The sequence below is a fragment of the Macaca fascicularis genome, chromosome 19 (genome assembly GCF_037993035.2).
Source record: "Macaca fascicularis isolate 582-1 chromosome 19, T2T-MFA8v1.1".
NCBI classification, from domain to species: domain Eukaryota; kingdom Metazoa; phylum Chordata; class Mammalia; order Primates; family Cercopithecidae; genus Macaca; species Macaca fascicularis.
The window spans coordinates 47,535,167-47,548,897 of record NC_088393.1 but is presented as its reverse complement, the minus strand read 5'-3'; the positions used below and the strand labels follow the sequence as shown (position 1 = coordinate 47,548,897).

The 13,731-nt window shown below is 52.8% G+C and overlaps 1 protein-coding gene across 6 annotated transcripts; it reads left to right on the top strand.

Annotated features, from left to right (window-relative positions):
* The first annotated feature begins 511 nt into the window (after positions 1 to 511).
* On the top strand, positions 512 to 4,334 carry SERTAD3 (SERTA domain containing 3). Of its 6 annotated transcripts, XM_005589276.5 has the most exons (3): positions 528 to 648; positions 2,698 to 2,861; positions 3,098 to 4,334. In XM_005589276.5, the coding sequence occupies exon 3, from the start codon at positions 3,104 to 3,106 to the stop codon at positions 3,692 to 3,694; it is 591 nt and encodes a 196-aa protein (XP_005589333.1). In that variant the 5' UTR covers positions 528 to 648; positions 2,698 to 2,861; positions 3,098 to 3,103; the 3' UTR covers positions 3,695 to 4,334. The 6 variants fall into 6 exon arrangements, with proteins under 6 accessions (XP_065390495.1, XP_005589333.1, XP_065390497.1 ...); XM_065534423.2 differs by lacking the exon at positions 2,698 to 2,861 and having other exon boundaries at positions 512 to 548; XM_065534425.2 differs by lacking the exon at positions 2,698 to 2,861.
* Positions 4,335 to 13,731: the final 9,397 nt, after the last annotated feature.

Genomic DNA, 13,731 nt, shown 5'->3' with positions numbered 1-13,731 from the left:
CGTACGGGGGGCGGGAGAAGCGCAGCAAGGGGGCGGGGCTGCGATCGCCTAGGCAACGCGGGCCGCGTCACACCATTGGCTGGCCTTTCGGTACGTCATCCCCCGCCCCGGCGTCCGCCCTCGGAACCCCGGGGGCGCGACCTCCTCCGGTTGTTCGGCCCCGCCTGCCTGGACCTCCCGGAGCCAGAGGGTATGCCAGCCCCTCTGGCTCCGCGGTGGGGTCCAGGCCTGGCAAAAAGGGACTGCAGGGAGTAGTGGTGACGATCTTGGAGCGAGGACCGTAGCCCAGTGGAAGGAAGCGGTTCTCTTGGACCAGCCGCCCTCCACCCCTGGAGGCGCTGCCCCGCCCCCTGCCAGTTGCACTCCTTTAAATGGCCCGGGGCGCTAGGGAGGGGTGGGCGGGTCCGGCGTCTCCGGGCAATGGTGGATGGCTCCGCCCAGCCAATCGACGCCCCGCGGCGGGCGGGACTCCAGCCAATCGCGGCTCGCGGCTCGGCTCCGGGGCGGGGCTGGGTGGGCCCGAAGCCAGACGGAGAGGCCCTGCCGAGGTGAGCGAGGCCCCGGCCGGTCACTGGTGGGTCCCGGCACTGGCGGGTCGCGACGCTGTGGGCGTTCCAGGAGGTGGTCGTGGCAAACCTGGCAGCTGGGGTGAGGAGTGGTCGCCTGGCTTGGGAATTTACCTTAGGCTGGAGGAGGGAGAGGCGCGCCCCGGAGACTTGCGGAGGCGGGGTCTGGGTGAGACCGGGGGAGGGGGCCTCAGATTCAGGGTGATGATAGGGAGGGTCTGGGGGCCCGAGACTGAGTTCGAGACCCAGGAGGGGATGCGAGGTTGTTGGGGCAGTATTTTCAAGTGGAGGGAGTTTGAAGCTGGGACGTGGGGCGTGGGGCGTTTGGAGAAGCGAGAGAACAGAGGGAAGGAACTTTTGAGACAGGGAACCTGGAGATTCGATTCCACTTGGGTCTTCCGGACGGGTTGAATTCGGGGCTTTATCGTGTTCTGGAAAAGGTGTGAGAGGTTTGGGGCTGAGATCCTGAGTATTTGGAGAAGCGAGAGAGCTAGGGTCAAGGATTCTTGGACTCCAAGACGCACTGGCGGGGGAAGGGAGGATGCCGGGAAGAGTTCAATGTTCGGGTCTTGGAGCCGGGCAGCGAGTTTAGAGGTGTAGTCCAGGGGCGTTTGAAAGTCAGGAGAATAGGGGAAGTGGGAGGAAGTATCAAAATTAGGATACGTAGTCTCGCGAACTAGATCGCAGCATTGTCGTCTTTGAGCGATGTGTTCGGATCTGGGTCTCTGGATCCAAGGGCAGTTTGGGAGGAGAATCCCGGACTTTCAAGGCACGGAGGGACAGGGAGAAAGCAGATTTAGAGCCGGAGTCAGGGGTGGGGGAGGGGTGTTCCGGGCATGGAGCTCAGACTCGCCGCCCCGGAGGCAACGGAGGGCGGGGCTCGGTGGGCGCCGGCAGCTGGACGTCCGGGTTCCCTTCCCCCACTCGCTTGTGCCACTGTGCGCATGCCCTGAGGGAGAGCGGGGTCGGGGGAGGGGGGCTCGTCCCCTGGACGGGCGGAGCCCTCTGGGGATTGTAGTGCGTGCTCGACGTCGGTTCGTGTACCTGGCGGCTGTTGGCCCCCGTTTCCCAGAAGCCCCTGGGACAAATTGGGGCGTTCCTGGATGCTCTCTAAAGACCCATGGAGGGGCGGGGCCTTGCAGTGCCGAGGTCTGATTGGGCGGGACCCCCCTAGGGGGCGGGGCTTGGTCTGAGCTGAGTTCTAGCAAGTTTTCCTGTGGGGCGCGCTTTGGGGGAATCTGAAAGCGCGGGCAGAGGGAATGAGGCCCCTTTCCTACTCTTGGGAGCGCTCCCAGTTGGTTAAGGAAGAGGACATGGAAATATCCTGACTGTGAAAGAAGAATCTTAACATAGGTGCCCCAGCAGGGACCCAGGAAGTTCGAATATAGTAGGCACTCAGTAAATCTGTTGAGCGTATAACTGGCAATTAACTCTTGATCGAGGCCGGGTGTGGTAGTAATCCCTACTCAGGAGTAATCAGCTACTCAGGAGCTGAGGCGGGAGGATCGCTTGAGCCCGGGACTTCGAGACTTCGGTGAGCTGTGGTAGCGCTGCTGCACTCAGCCCCGGGCGACAGAGCGAGACCCTGTCTCTAACAAAAAAAAACAAACACGGCCGGGCGCGGTGGCTCAAGCCTGTAATCCCAGCACTTTGGGAGGCCGAGACGGGCGGATCACAAGGTCAGGAGATCGAGACCAGCCTGGCTAATACGGTGAAACCCCGTCTCTACTAAAAAATACAAAAAACTAGCCGGGTGAGGTGGCGGGCGCCTGTAGTCCCAGCTACTCGGGAGGCTGAGGCAGGAGAATGGCGTAGACCCGGGAGGCGGAGCTTGCAGTGAGCTGAGATGCGGCCACTGCACTCCAGCCTGGGCGACAGAGCGAGACTCCGTCTCAAAAAAAAAAAAAAAAAAACACAACTCTGGTTCATTAAGCACTTCCTGTGTGGTGGGCCCTATAGATACGTGGCATCTCCTTAGACAGAGGTGGTGAGAAGTATTTTTTTTACAGTCCCCATTTTACAGATGAGGAAACTGAGGCCTGAGAATTGACTCAGGTCACTTCCCACGATCACGCAGCTGAGCAGTTTCCAGTACAGAAATCAAATTTGGGGTTCCCTAGTTCCAATCCAGGTCTCTCTGCTCCACACCTGTCTTTCGTGCTCCATGTTTGAAGAAATTAATATTGTGGAAGAACAGTTTTAAGGCTCAGAGGAACTTGTTAGGATCCGTATTTGGCAGATGAGGAAATTGATTCTCATGGATGTAAATTCACTGTTTGAGGCCACAATAGGCAAGTAAGTGGGATTTAAATCTAGCTGTACTTAAGTCCAGATCTTATTTTCTTAATCACATATGTATTCACCTCCTTAACCTTGTAGGATTCAGACAGCCTTCATTTTATAGATGAGTAAACCGAGATTCAGATGATTAAAAATCACCAACAACTCAATAGGCCTGAAAAAGTGGGATTTGAGCCAGCACTACGGTGTCTGGTGTCTGACATGCCCCTATGCCCCTCTTCTCTCTACAGGGCATCATGGTGGGAGGCTTGAAGAGGAAACACTCTGATTTGGAAGAGGAGGAGGAGAGGTGGGAGTGGAGTCCAGCAGGCCTTCAGAGCTACCAGCAAGCCCTGCTCCGCATCTCCCTAGACAAAGTCCAGCGCAGCCTGGGCCCCCGAGCACCCAGCCTCCGCAGGCATGTCCTCATCCATAACACCCTCCAGCAGCTGCAGGCTGCACTTCGCCTGGCTCCAGCCCCTGCCCTGCCCCCCGAGCCCCTCTTCCTGGGCGAGGAGGATTTCTCCTTGTCAGCCACCATTGGCTCTATCCTCAGGGAGCTGGACACCTCCATGGATGAGACTGAGCCCCCTCAGAATCCAGTGGCTCCCCTCGGCCTCCAGAATGAAGTGCCACCCCAGCCTGATCCAGTCTTCTTAGAGGCGCTGAGCTCCCGGTACTTGGGGGACTCTGGCCTGGATGACTTCTTTCTGGACATTGACACATCTGCGGTAGAAAAGGAGCCTGCGCGGGCCCCACCAGAGCCTCCTCACAACCTCTTCTGTGCCCCAGGTTCTTGGGAGTGGAATGAACTGGATCACATCATGGAAATAATTCTGGGGTCCTAAAACTGTGATGGAGGGGATCCTCTCTTGTGTCATCTTCTGTGGCCTGGATCCCTGAATGCAACTCTGGGTGTGTGTTTTTGTGGGGGCTCTAAGCAGCGACTATGGCCTCCTTTGTTCCCATTTCAGGGTTCCACAAACCGTCTTGCATGTGTGTGTGTGTCTGGTTACCCCAACCTTCTGTGAAGGTGGGTCTTCCTGAATTAATTTATCTATTCCAAATGCCTTAACGAGACTCTGTTTCTGGGAGTCTGATTTTCCACTTAAACATTTCTTCCACCTTTCCCGCTAGTTCCCACTCCCCTGTGACCACTGGGGCCTCAGGGAAGATAAAAGAAAACTGGGCCTGTCGAAGGATGACAGGGATGTGCTGCCAGGTTGCTATAGAAACCCAGGCTCTGCCTCTTGCACCTTGAGGGGGTGGGAGGGGCTGGTCTCCTCCCTCCAGGCTGAACCCCACTTCCTTGGCAGGACCCCAGTCTCAGCAGCCTCCTGATTTCATAACCAGGCCGGACCACGTGCAATAGGGTGGAAACCAAACTGCTCCATGCCACGTTATTTAAAAGAAAGGCAGAGTTTGTGGTGACTTTTTTTTTTTTTTGGATTGTTTGTAATTTTTTTAAATAAAAGTATTTTGGAAGGAGTGATGTTGTCTTATGTTTCTAAACTTCACTGGGTCAGTGGGAGGGACCCGGTAAGTTCCTAAACATCAGCACCACTTTAGTTGGGGTAGATGTATCATTGTACATGACGTTTATTGAGTGCTTGTTGGCCAAGTGCTCTAGCTCCCACTTGTAATCCTAGCACTTTGGGAGGATCCACTTGAGGCCAGGAATCGAGGCCAGCCTGGGAAATGTGGCAAAATACTGCCTCTACAAAAAATACAAAAAGGAGCTAGGCATGGTGGCATGCAGCTGTAGTTCCAGTTACTGGGGAGGCTGAGTTGGGAGGATCGCCTGAGTCTGGGAGGTTGAGGCTTCAGTAAGCCATGATTGCACCCACTGCACTCCAGCCTCAGAAAAAAATAGAGTGCTTGTTCTAGCCACTTTATTTGCCACTTTATATAGAGTGTTTTAGCCACTCTATATAAATATTTCATAATTATATAGAAGTAAGTACTATTACCACTTTTTATACAGGAGGAACCTGAAGTTCAGAGAGGCCAAGTTGCTTAATTCAGAGGTTAATTAAGCTAGGAAGAGCAAGGACCAGGGAGCTAGACTGAAATGGCTTCTAGAGCCTTATCCTTCACTATTATAAATGTTGCTTGTTAGACTCACCAGCCACATGGGTGGGCACAGGAGGGAGAAACTGAGTCACATGGAGTAGGTGTCACTGTGCTCCTGAGTCCAGAGGGGCAAGAAAATGCCCAAAGACTCCCCAGTACTAAAAGACCCCTTTAGGAGAGTTGGCTAGGAAGCAGAGCCCAGAGCCCAGATTAGAGTTACGGTGGTAATGTTTTTTTTTTTTTTTTAGATGGAGTCTCACTCTGTCACCCAGGCTGGAGTGCAATGACAGGATCTTGGCTCACTGCAACCTCCACTCCTGGGTTCAGGCAGTTCTGCCTCAGCCTCCCGAATAGCAGTGACTACAGGGGCTCGCCACCATGCCCAGCTAATTTTTGTATTTTGTTTTAATACAGACAGTTTCACCATGTTGGCCAGGCTGTTCTCGAACTCCTGACCTCAAGTGACCTGCCCGCCTCAGCCTCCCAAAGTGCTGGGATTAAAGGCATGAGCTACTGTGCCTGACCTGTGCTGATGCTTTATTAGGGAGGTGCGAGCCCAGCCTGCTGAGATATGGGAGAGGAGAAAGGAGGTGAAGGAAGCCGTAATGTGATACCTCCCTGTACTGGCTGTGCCTTTACAATGGTCTTTGAAAAGATGAAGCAAGTGAGCTTACACAGCATTAGGGACTTTTCTGGAAGGGTTGTGAGGAGGAACCACACCTGGGTATAGTCCACGGGCGGAGAAAGGATGGGGATTTTGCTTGTGGTTTCTGGGTCAAAGCCAGATTTCTCAACCTGAAGGTGTCGTCATCAGAAAGTGGAGGGATAATCTGAACAGGTGGGTGCCAATCCAGAGAAAGAGGAAGGAGGTAGCCCAGAGGATCAAAAGAAAGCAACCAGGTACAGGCTGAACGCAGTGGCTCAGGCCTGTAATTCTAGTACTTTGGGAGGCTGAGGCGGGCGGATTGCCTGAGGCGAGGAGTTTGAGACCAGCCTGGCCAACACGGTGAAACCCCGTCTCTACTAAAAATACAAAAAATTACTTTTTTGTATTTTTGGAGGCATGGTGGCACACACCTATATTCCCAGCTACTTGGGAGGCTGAGGCAGGAGAATCACTTGAATGCAGGAGGCACAGGTTGCAGTCAGCTGAGATCATGCCACTGCACTCCAGCCTGAGTGACACAGCGAGACTCCATCTCAAAAAAAAAAAAAAAAAAAGCAACCAGGTATGATATTCGCTGTGGACTTGTAAAAAATAAAAATAAAAGGTAAGCAACCAGGTCTGCATCCCAGTATGATGGCAGTTGAATCATGTCTTCCTCCTTGAAACCTCCAGTGCCTTTTCTTTTTTTTTTTTTTTTTTTGAGACAGGGTCTCCAGCTCTGGCGCCCAGGCTGGAATGCAGTGGTACAATCACAGCTCACTGCAACCTCCACCTCATGGGCTCAAGCAATTCTCCCACCTCAGCCTCAGCCTCCCAAGTAGCTGGGACTACAGACACATGCTACCACACCTGATTTTTGTGTTTTTTGTAGAGACGGGGTTGTGCCATGTAGCCCAGGCTGGTCTTGAACTCCTGGAATCAAGCGATCCTCCCATCTCAGCCTCCCAAAGCACTGGGATTACAGGTGTGAGCCACCACGCCCGGCCTCCAGTGACTTCTTGACACACTCAGAATAAAACCCCAACTCCACCAAGACCTGCAAGGACTGACTTACTCACTGCGGACAACTTTCTCAGTTCCATCTCTCACTCTCTCCTTCACTCAGCTGGGCTCCCTTGACCCTGGCTCCTTCTCACCCCAGGGCCTTTGCCCTTACTGTTAAATCTGCCCAGTGGACATTTTCCCCAATAGCTTCACCAATCCTAATATCCCCTTCTCAGAGAGGTCTTCCCTGCCCTTCCTAGCTCAACACATCCAGGTGGGTCACCACCCCACCACAACTTGTTTGATTTTTTTTTTTTTTTTTTTTTGAGATGGAATCTTGCTCTGTCACCTAGAATGGAGTGTAGTGGCATGATCTTGGCTCACTGCAGCCTCTACCTCCCAGTTCCAGTAATTCTTCTGCCTTAGCCTTCCGAGTAGCTGGGATTACAGGCACGCGCCACCACGCCTGGCTAATTTTTTTTTTTTTTTGACACAGAGTTTTACTCTTGTTGCCCAGGTTGGAATGCAAGGGCGTGATCTCAGCTCACCACAACCTCCGCCTCCTGGGTTCAAGAGATTCTCCTGCCTCAGCCTCTCGAGCAGCTGGGATTACAGACATGCCCCACCACACCCAGCTGATTTTGTATTTTTAGTAGAGACATTGTTTCTCCATGTTGGCCAGGCTGGTCTTGAACTCCTGACCTCAGGTGATCCGCCCGCCTCGGCATCCCAAAGTGCTGGGATTACAGGCATGAGCCACCGCACCCGGCCTGATTTTGTTTTAGTAGCACCTACCCAATCTTGAATTACTTATTTCCCATCTATAGGTAGCCTCCTACTCTCCTGGGAACTCTGAGGGTTGTGTCGGTCTGTGCCTAGAACAATGCTTGGCGCAAGTGGGCTCTCAAAAATTATTTGTTGTTGAAGGGCTGGGTGTGGTGGCTCATGGCTGTAATCCCAGCTACTTGGGAGGCTAAGGCAGGAGAATCGCTTGAACCCAGGAGGCAGAGGTTGTGGTGAGCTGAGATGGTGCCACTGCACTCCAGCCTGGGCAACAAGAGCGAAACTCCATCTCAAAAAAAAAAATTATTTGTTGTTGAAAAAATCGCCCAGGTGCAGTGGCTCACGCCTGTAATCCCAGAACTTTTGGGAGGCTAAGGCAGGAAGATGGCTTGTGTCCAGTTCAAGACCAGCCTGGGCAACATAGGGAGACCCCCATCTCTACAAAAAACTAAAATAAAATTAGCTGGGCTGGTGGCATGCCCTTGTAGTCCCACCTACTCAGGAGGCTGAGGTGGGAGGATCGCTTGAGCTCAGGAAAAGGAGGCTGTGGTGAGCAGAGATAGCACCACTGCACTCCAACACTCCATCTTGGACAGAGCAACAGAGCGAGATCCTGTCTCAGAAAACAAAAAAAAAGGCTGGGTGTGGTGGTTCACTCCTGTAAACCCAACAATTTGGGAGGCCGAGGCAGGAAGATCACGAGGTCAGGAGATCGAGACCATCCTGGCTAACGTGGTGAAACCCCGTCTCTACTAAAAAAAAAATACAAAACATTAGCCGGGCGTGGTGGTGGCGAGCGCCTGTAATCCCAGTTGCTCTGGAGGCTGAGGCAGGAGAATGGCGTGAACCTGGGAGGCGAAGCTTGCAGTGAGCTGAGATTGGGCCACTGCACTCCAGCTTAGGCGACAGAGCGAGACTCCGTCTAAAAAAAAAAAAAAAAAAGAACTCCAGACCTGGCAATGACTAACCTTCCCTCCCATCTTTCTGAACTCATCTCCCCTACACACCCTCACTCTTATACTCCCACCATACCATTCCCTGCTGTTCCTCAAATACACCGTATTCCAAACTGAAGGATCTGGAGTAATACCTGCCTCACACAGCGAAGTGTCAGGGAGCCTGAGGCACACCAAGGATTCCAATAATGGCTTAAATTTATTGAGTGCCTGCTGTGGGCCTGGCACTCTTCAGCAGGAACATGAATAAAATAGACAATTGCTGCTCTCATGAAGTGTAACAGTGGGGGAAGAGTGAAATACACATGAAAAATAATGACAGGCACAGCAGCATGTGCCTATAATCCCAGTAACTCAGGAGGCTGAGGCAGGAGGATTATTGGAGGCCAAGAATTCAAGACCACTTTGGGCAACATAGCAAGACCACATCTCTAAAACAATGAAAAAAAAAAATTACCTGGGCACGCTAGTCCCAGCTATTCAGAAGACTTGGGTGGGAGGATCCCTTCAGCTCAGGAGTTAGAGGTTACAGTGAGCTGTGATCACAGCACTGCACTCCGGCCTGAGCGACAGAGTGAGACTCCCACTCTAAATAAATAAATAAATAAATAAATAAATAAATAAATAAATAAATGGGGCCGGGCGCCGTGGCTCACACCTGTAATCCCAACAATTTGGGAGGCCAAGGTGGGTGGACCACCTGAGGTCAGGAGTTCAAGAACAGACTGACCAACACAGTGAAATCCCCTCTCTACTAAAAATACAAAAAATTAGCTGGGCGTGGTGGTGGGCACCTGTAATTCCAGCTATTCCAGAGGCTGAGGCAGGAGAATCGCTTGAACCCGAGAGATGGAGGTTGCAGTGAACCAAGATCAGGCCACTGCACTCCAGCCTGGGCAACAAGAGCAAAATTCTGTCTCAAAAATAATTAAGTAAATAAAAAGAAAAAGAAGGCCGGATGTGGGGGCTCACACCTGTAATCCCAACACTTTGGGAGGCCAACCAAGGTGGGTGGATAATTTGAGGTCAGCCTGGCCAACATGGTAAAACCCCATCTCTACTAAAAGTGCAAAAATTAGCTGGGCATTGTGATGCACACTTGTAGTCCCAGCTACTCAGGAGGCTGAGGCAGGAGAATCACTTGAACCTGGAAGGCGGAGGTTGCAGTGAGCCGAGATCACACCACTGCACTCCAGCCTGGGCAACAGAGCAAGACTGTCTCAAAGAAAAAAAAAAAAAAAGGCCGGGCGCGGTGGCTCAAGCCTGTAATCCCAGCACTTTGGGAGGCCGAGACGGGTGGATCACGAGGTCAGGAGATCAAGACCATCCTGGCTAACACGGTGAAACCCCGTCTCTACTAAAAAATACAAAAAAACTAGCTCGGCGAAGTGGCGGGCGCCTGTAGTCCCAGCTACTCGGGAGGCTGAGGCGGGAGAATGGCGTGAACCCGGGAGGCGGAGCTTGCAGTGAGCTGAGATCCGGCCACGGCACTCCAGCCTGGGCGACAGAGCGAGACTCCGTCTCAAAAAAAAAAAAAAAAAAAAAAGAAGTGAAATTGTGTAAGTCGGCCAGGTGGTGATAAATGCTGTGGGGGCGGGGGGGAGTCAGGGAGTAAGGGGAGTGTTGCTATTTACATAGGATGGCCAGATAGGGCTTCAGAGACAAGGTGACATTTGGGTAAAGACCTGAAGAAGGGCCAGGCAAATTGGCTCACCCCTGTAATCCCAGCACTTTGGGAGGCCAAGGCAGTCAGATTGCTTGAGCCCAGGAGTTTGAGACCAGCCTGGGGCAACATGACAAGGCCCTGAGGTCCTGTCTCCACTAAAATAAAAACAAACAAACAAAAACAAAACAAAAAAGCAAACACACAAACAAAACTGGGGTGGTGGTGCTCGCCTGTAGTCCCAGCTACTCATGAGGCTGAGGTAGAAGGATCACTTGAGCCCAGGATGGGCAGAGGTTGCAGTGAGAGGAGATCCCGCTGCTGCACTCCAGTCTGGGCTACAGAGCCAGACCCCTTCTCAAAAACAAAAACAGGTAGGGCGCCCTGACTCACTCCTGCAATCCTAGCACTTTGGGAGGCTGGGGCAGGCAGATTACTTGAGGTCAGGAATTCAGTATCAGCCTGGCCAACATGGTGAAACCCGATTTCTACTAAAAATACAAAAATTAGTTGGGCAAGGTGGTGGGTGCCTGTATTCCCAGCTACTCCTGAGGCTGAGGCAGGAGAATCGCTTGAACCCAAGAGGCTGAGATTGCAGTGAGCTGAGATGGGGCCACTGCACTCCAACCTGGGCAACAAGAGCGAAACTCCATTTCAAAAATGAACAGGCTGGGCGCGGTGGCTCACGCCTGTAATTCCAGCACTTTGGGAGGCCGAGGCAGGCGAATCACGAGGTCAGGAGTTCGAGACCAGCCTGGCCAACATGGTGAAACCCCGTCTCTACTGGAAATTAGCCACGTGTGGTGGCGGACGCCTGTAATCCCAGCTACTCGGGAGGCTGAGGCAGGAGAATTGCTTGAATCCGGGAGGCGGCGGTTACAGTGAGCCGAGATGGCTCCACTGCACTCTAGCCTGGGCGACAGAGCAAGACTCCGTCTGGAAACAAACAAAAACAAAAAAGTGAGCCACCGTGTCCCGCCCTACCCCTTTCCCTGCAGCTCTCTGCCTGCCCTGAAGGGGAGGGAAACCTCATAGTTCCTTAGCACCGCGATGAGACCAGTAAGAGGAGCACCTCCTTTCCAGATGAGAAAACTGAGGCTCCGAGAGGCCCAGCCCCTTCCTTAACACCGCAGTTGTTAAAAAGAACTGGCCACAGAAGTGGAAAGGCTGGCCCTGCAGAACGAACCGAGTCCCCGAGGGCAGTGTCCACGTTCCCCAACCTGCCTCCGCGGCGGGGGATGGGCCCGCGACCCGCCCTGGGCGTGGCGGGAAGGTCAGGTCCCTCCCCGCTGCCCACCCTCCGCCCTGGGCCGGCCGGGGTACCCGGGAGGCGGCCGCGGCCCGGAGCCGGCCTGGCGCCTCCTCCCTCCCCAGAGGCCGGACGAGGCGGGCCGCGCCTCCCGACCCCCCTCCCTCCTGCCCCAGCGGGCGGAGGCTTCTCTCCAGGCCTGCCGGGCCCGGTGGCTTCGCTGATGGTTTCATTTCCCCAGGCCCGGCCTCTCTTCTTCTCCCTTCCCCCAGCCTTTGAATTCCTGGCTCCGTCTCCATTTTCTGCTCCCAGCTCCAATGTCAACGCCTCGAAGAATCTCTCTCCAGGACCACCCTGGTTACAGGCGATTATCCCGTCTTATTTTGTTTTCTTCAAGTCACTGAACAGAAAGGGAAATTATTTTTCTCATCGTTTCATCTTCCAGGGTCTTCTCATCCCGCTCGGAATAAAAAACAAGGGTCCACAGAATAGGCTAAAAGGCCTCACTCACTTCTCGGACCTCCTTCCCAGCAGCTCCCAGTCCACCCCAGTCCAGCTGCCCTGGCCTTGCCTCCTGACAGACAACACCTCAGAGCGTTTGCACTGGCTCTCCCCTCTATCTGGAATGCTCTTCCTCTAGTTTTCCTGCCTCTCTCGTTTGTGTTTTGGTTTGTTGGTTTTTTGAGGCAGAGTCGTTCTCTGTCGCCCAGGCTGGAGTACAGTGGGGTGATCATAGCTCACTGCAGCTTCAAACTCCAGGTTCAGGTGATTCTCCTACTTCAGCCTTCCTAGTAGCTGGAACTACAGGCACGCCCGGCTAATTTTTTTTTTTTTTTTTTTTTTTGAGACGGCAGTGGCACAATCTCGGCTCACTGCAGCCTCCGCCTCCCGGGTTCAAGCAATTCCGTCTCAACCTCCCGAGTAGCTAGGACTACAGGCGCCAGCCACCACGCCCGGCTACTTTCAAAACAAAACAAAAAAACACACAAATTATCTAGTACCTTAGGAGCAGGTAAATGCAAAAGAAAAGAAAAAAGCAGGCCGGGCGCAGTGGCTCACACCTGTAATTCCCAACACTTTGAGAGGCCCAGGCGGGTGGATCACTCCAGGTCAGGAGTTGGAGACCAGTCTAGCCAACATGGTGAAACCCTCGTCTCTATTAAAAAGAAGAAAAATTAGCCGGGCATGGTGGCAAAGCACCTGTAATCCCAGCTACTCGGTAGGCTGAGGTAGGAATTGCTTGAATCCAGGAGATAGAGGTTGCAGTGAGCCAAGAGATGTGCCGCTTTGGGGAGGAGGATGTGTTATGTCTGAAGAGGTGACAATTCAGCGGAGACCTGATGAAACAAAAGAAGTAGACCCAGCCAGGTGGCTCACCTCTGTAATCCCAGCACTTTGGGAGTCGGAGGCAGGAGGATCACTTGAGCCCAGGAGTGCAGGACCAGCTTGGGCAACACGGAGATACTCTGCTTCTACAAATAAAAAATTTTTAAAAACTGGCCAGACGCGGTGGCTCATGCCTGTAATCCCAGCACTTTGGGAGGCCGAGGAGGGCAGATCACCTGAGGTTAGGAGTTCAAGACCAATATTGTGAAACCCCATCTCTACTAAAAATGTTTATCCAGTGCTGTATCCTCACCATCTACAACAGTGGCCACCACATAGTAGGTGCTTAATAAATATATGTTAATCAGATGATTCCTCTGAGTTCTTGTTCTTGTTTTTTTTTGGACGGAATCTTGCTCTGTCGCCCAGGATGGAGTGCAGCAGCCTGATTCCGGCTCACTGCAACCTCTGTCTTCCAGGTTCAAGCGATCCTCCCACCTCAGCCTCTGAAGCAGCTGGAACTACAGGCACGAGCCAATGCTCTGAGCCTTTTCCCTTTCCTTCAGTGTATGAGTGAGCCACTGGGAGACTCCAGGTCCAGGCCTCCTTTTTGCCAGCCGTAAAAATGGATTCTGGAGGGCAGAAAATGTGAATTTGCCTAACAGGGGCCTGGTTTTAATTAGCATCTTACCTTAATTTTATTATAAAAAATTCAAGCACATAGAAAAGATGGGGGGAAAAAGTATTCTGAGCATCTGAATACTATCTTACCTAGGTTTATTTGATAGTTGTTGGCCAGGGAACAACTGTAATCCTAGTACTTTGGGAGGCCAAGGCAGGAGGGTCACTTGAGTCCAGCAGTTCAAGATCAGCCCGGGCAATATAGTGAGGTCTCGTCACTACAAAAAAATTTAAGAATTAGCCAGGCGTGGACTGGGCGTGGTGGCTCACGCCTGTAATTCCAGCACTTTGGGAGGCTGAGGCAGGCAGATCACCTAAGGTCAGAAGTTCAAGACCAGCCTGACCAACATGGAGAAACCCCGTCTCTACTAAAAATACAGAATTAGTCGGGTGTGGTGGCGCATGCCGGTAATCCCAGCTACTCGGGAGGCTGAGGCAGGACAATCGCTTAAACCCGGGAGGCAGAGGCTGTGGTGAGCCAAGACCACACCATTGCAGTCCAG

What these genes read in the sequence shown, in the direction of transcription:
- SERTAD3 (XM_065534423.2), top strand. Translation starts at nt 3,104, where the DNA reads ATGGTGGGAGGCTTGAAGAGGAAACACTCTGATTTGGAAGAGGAGGAG.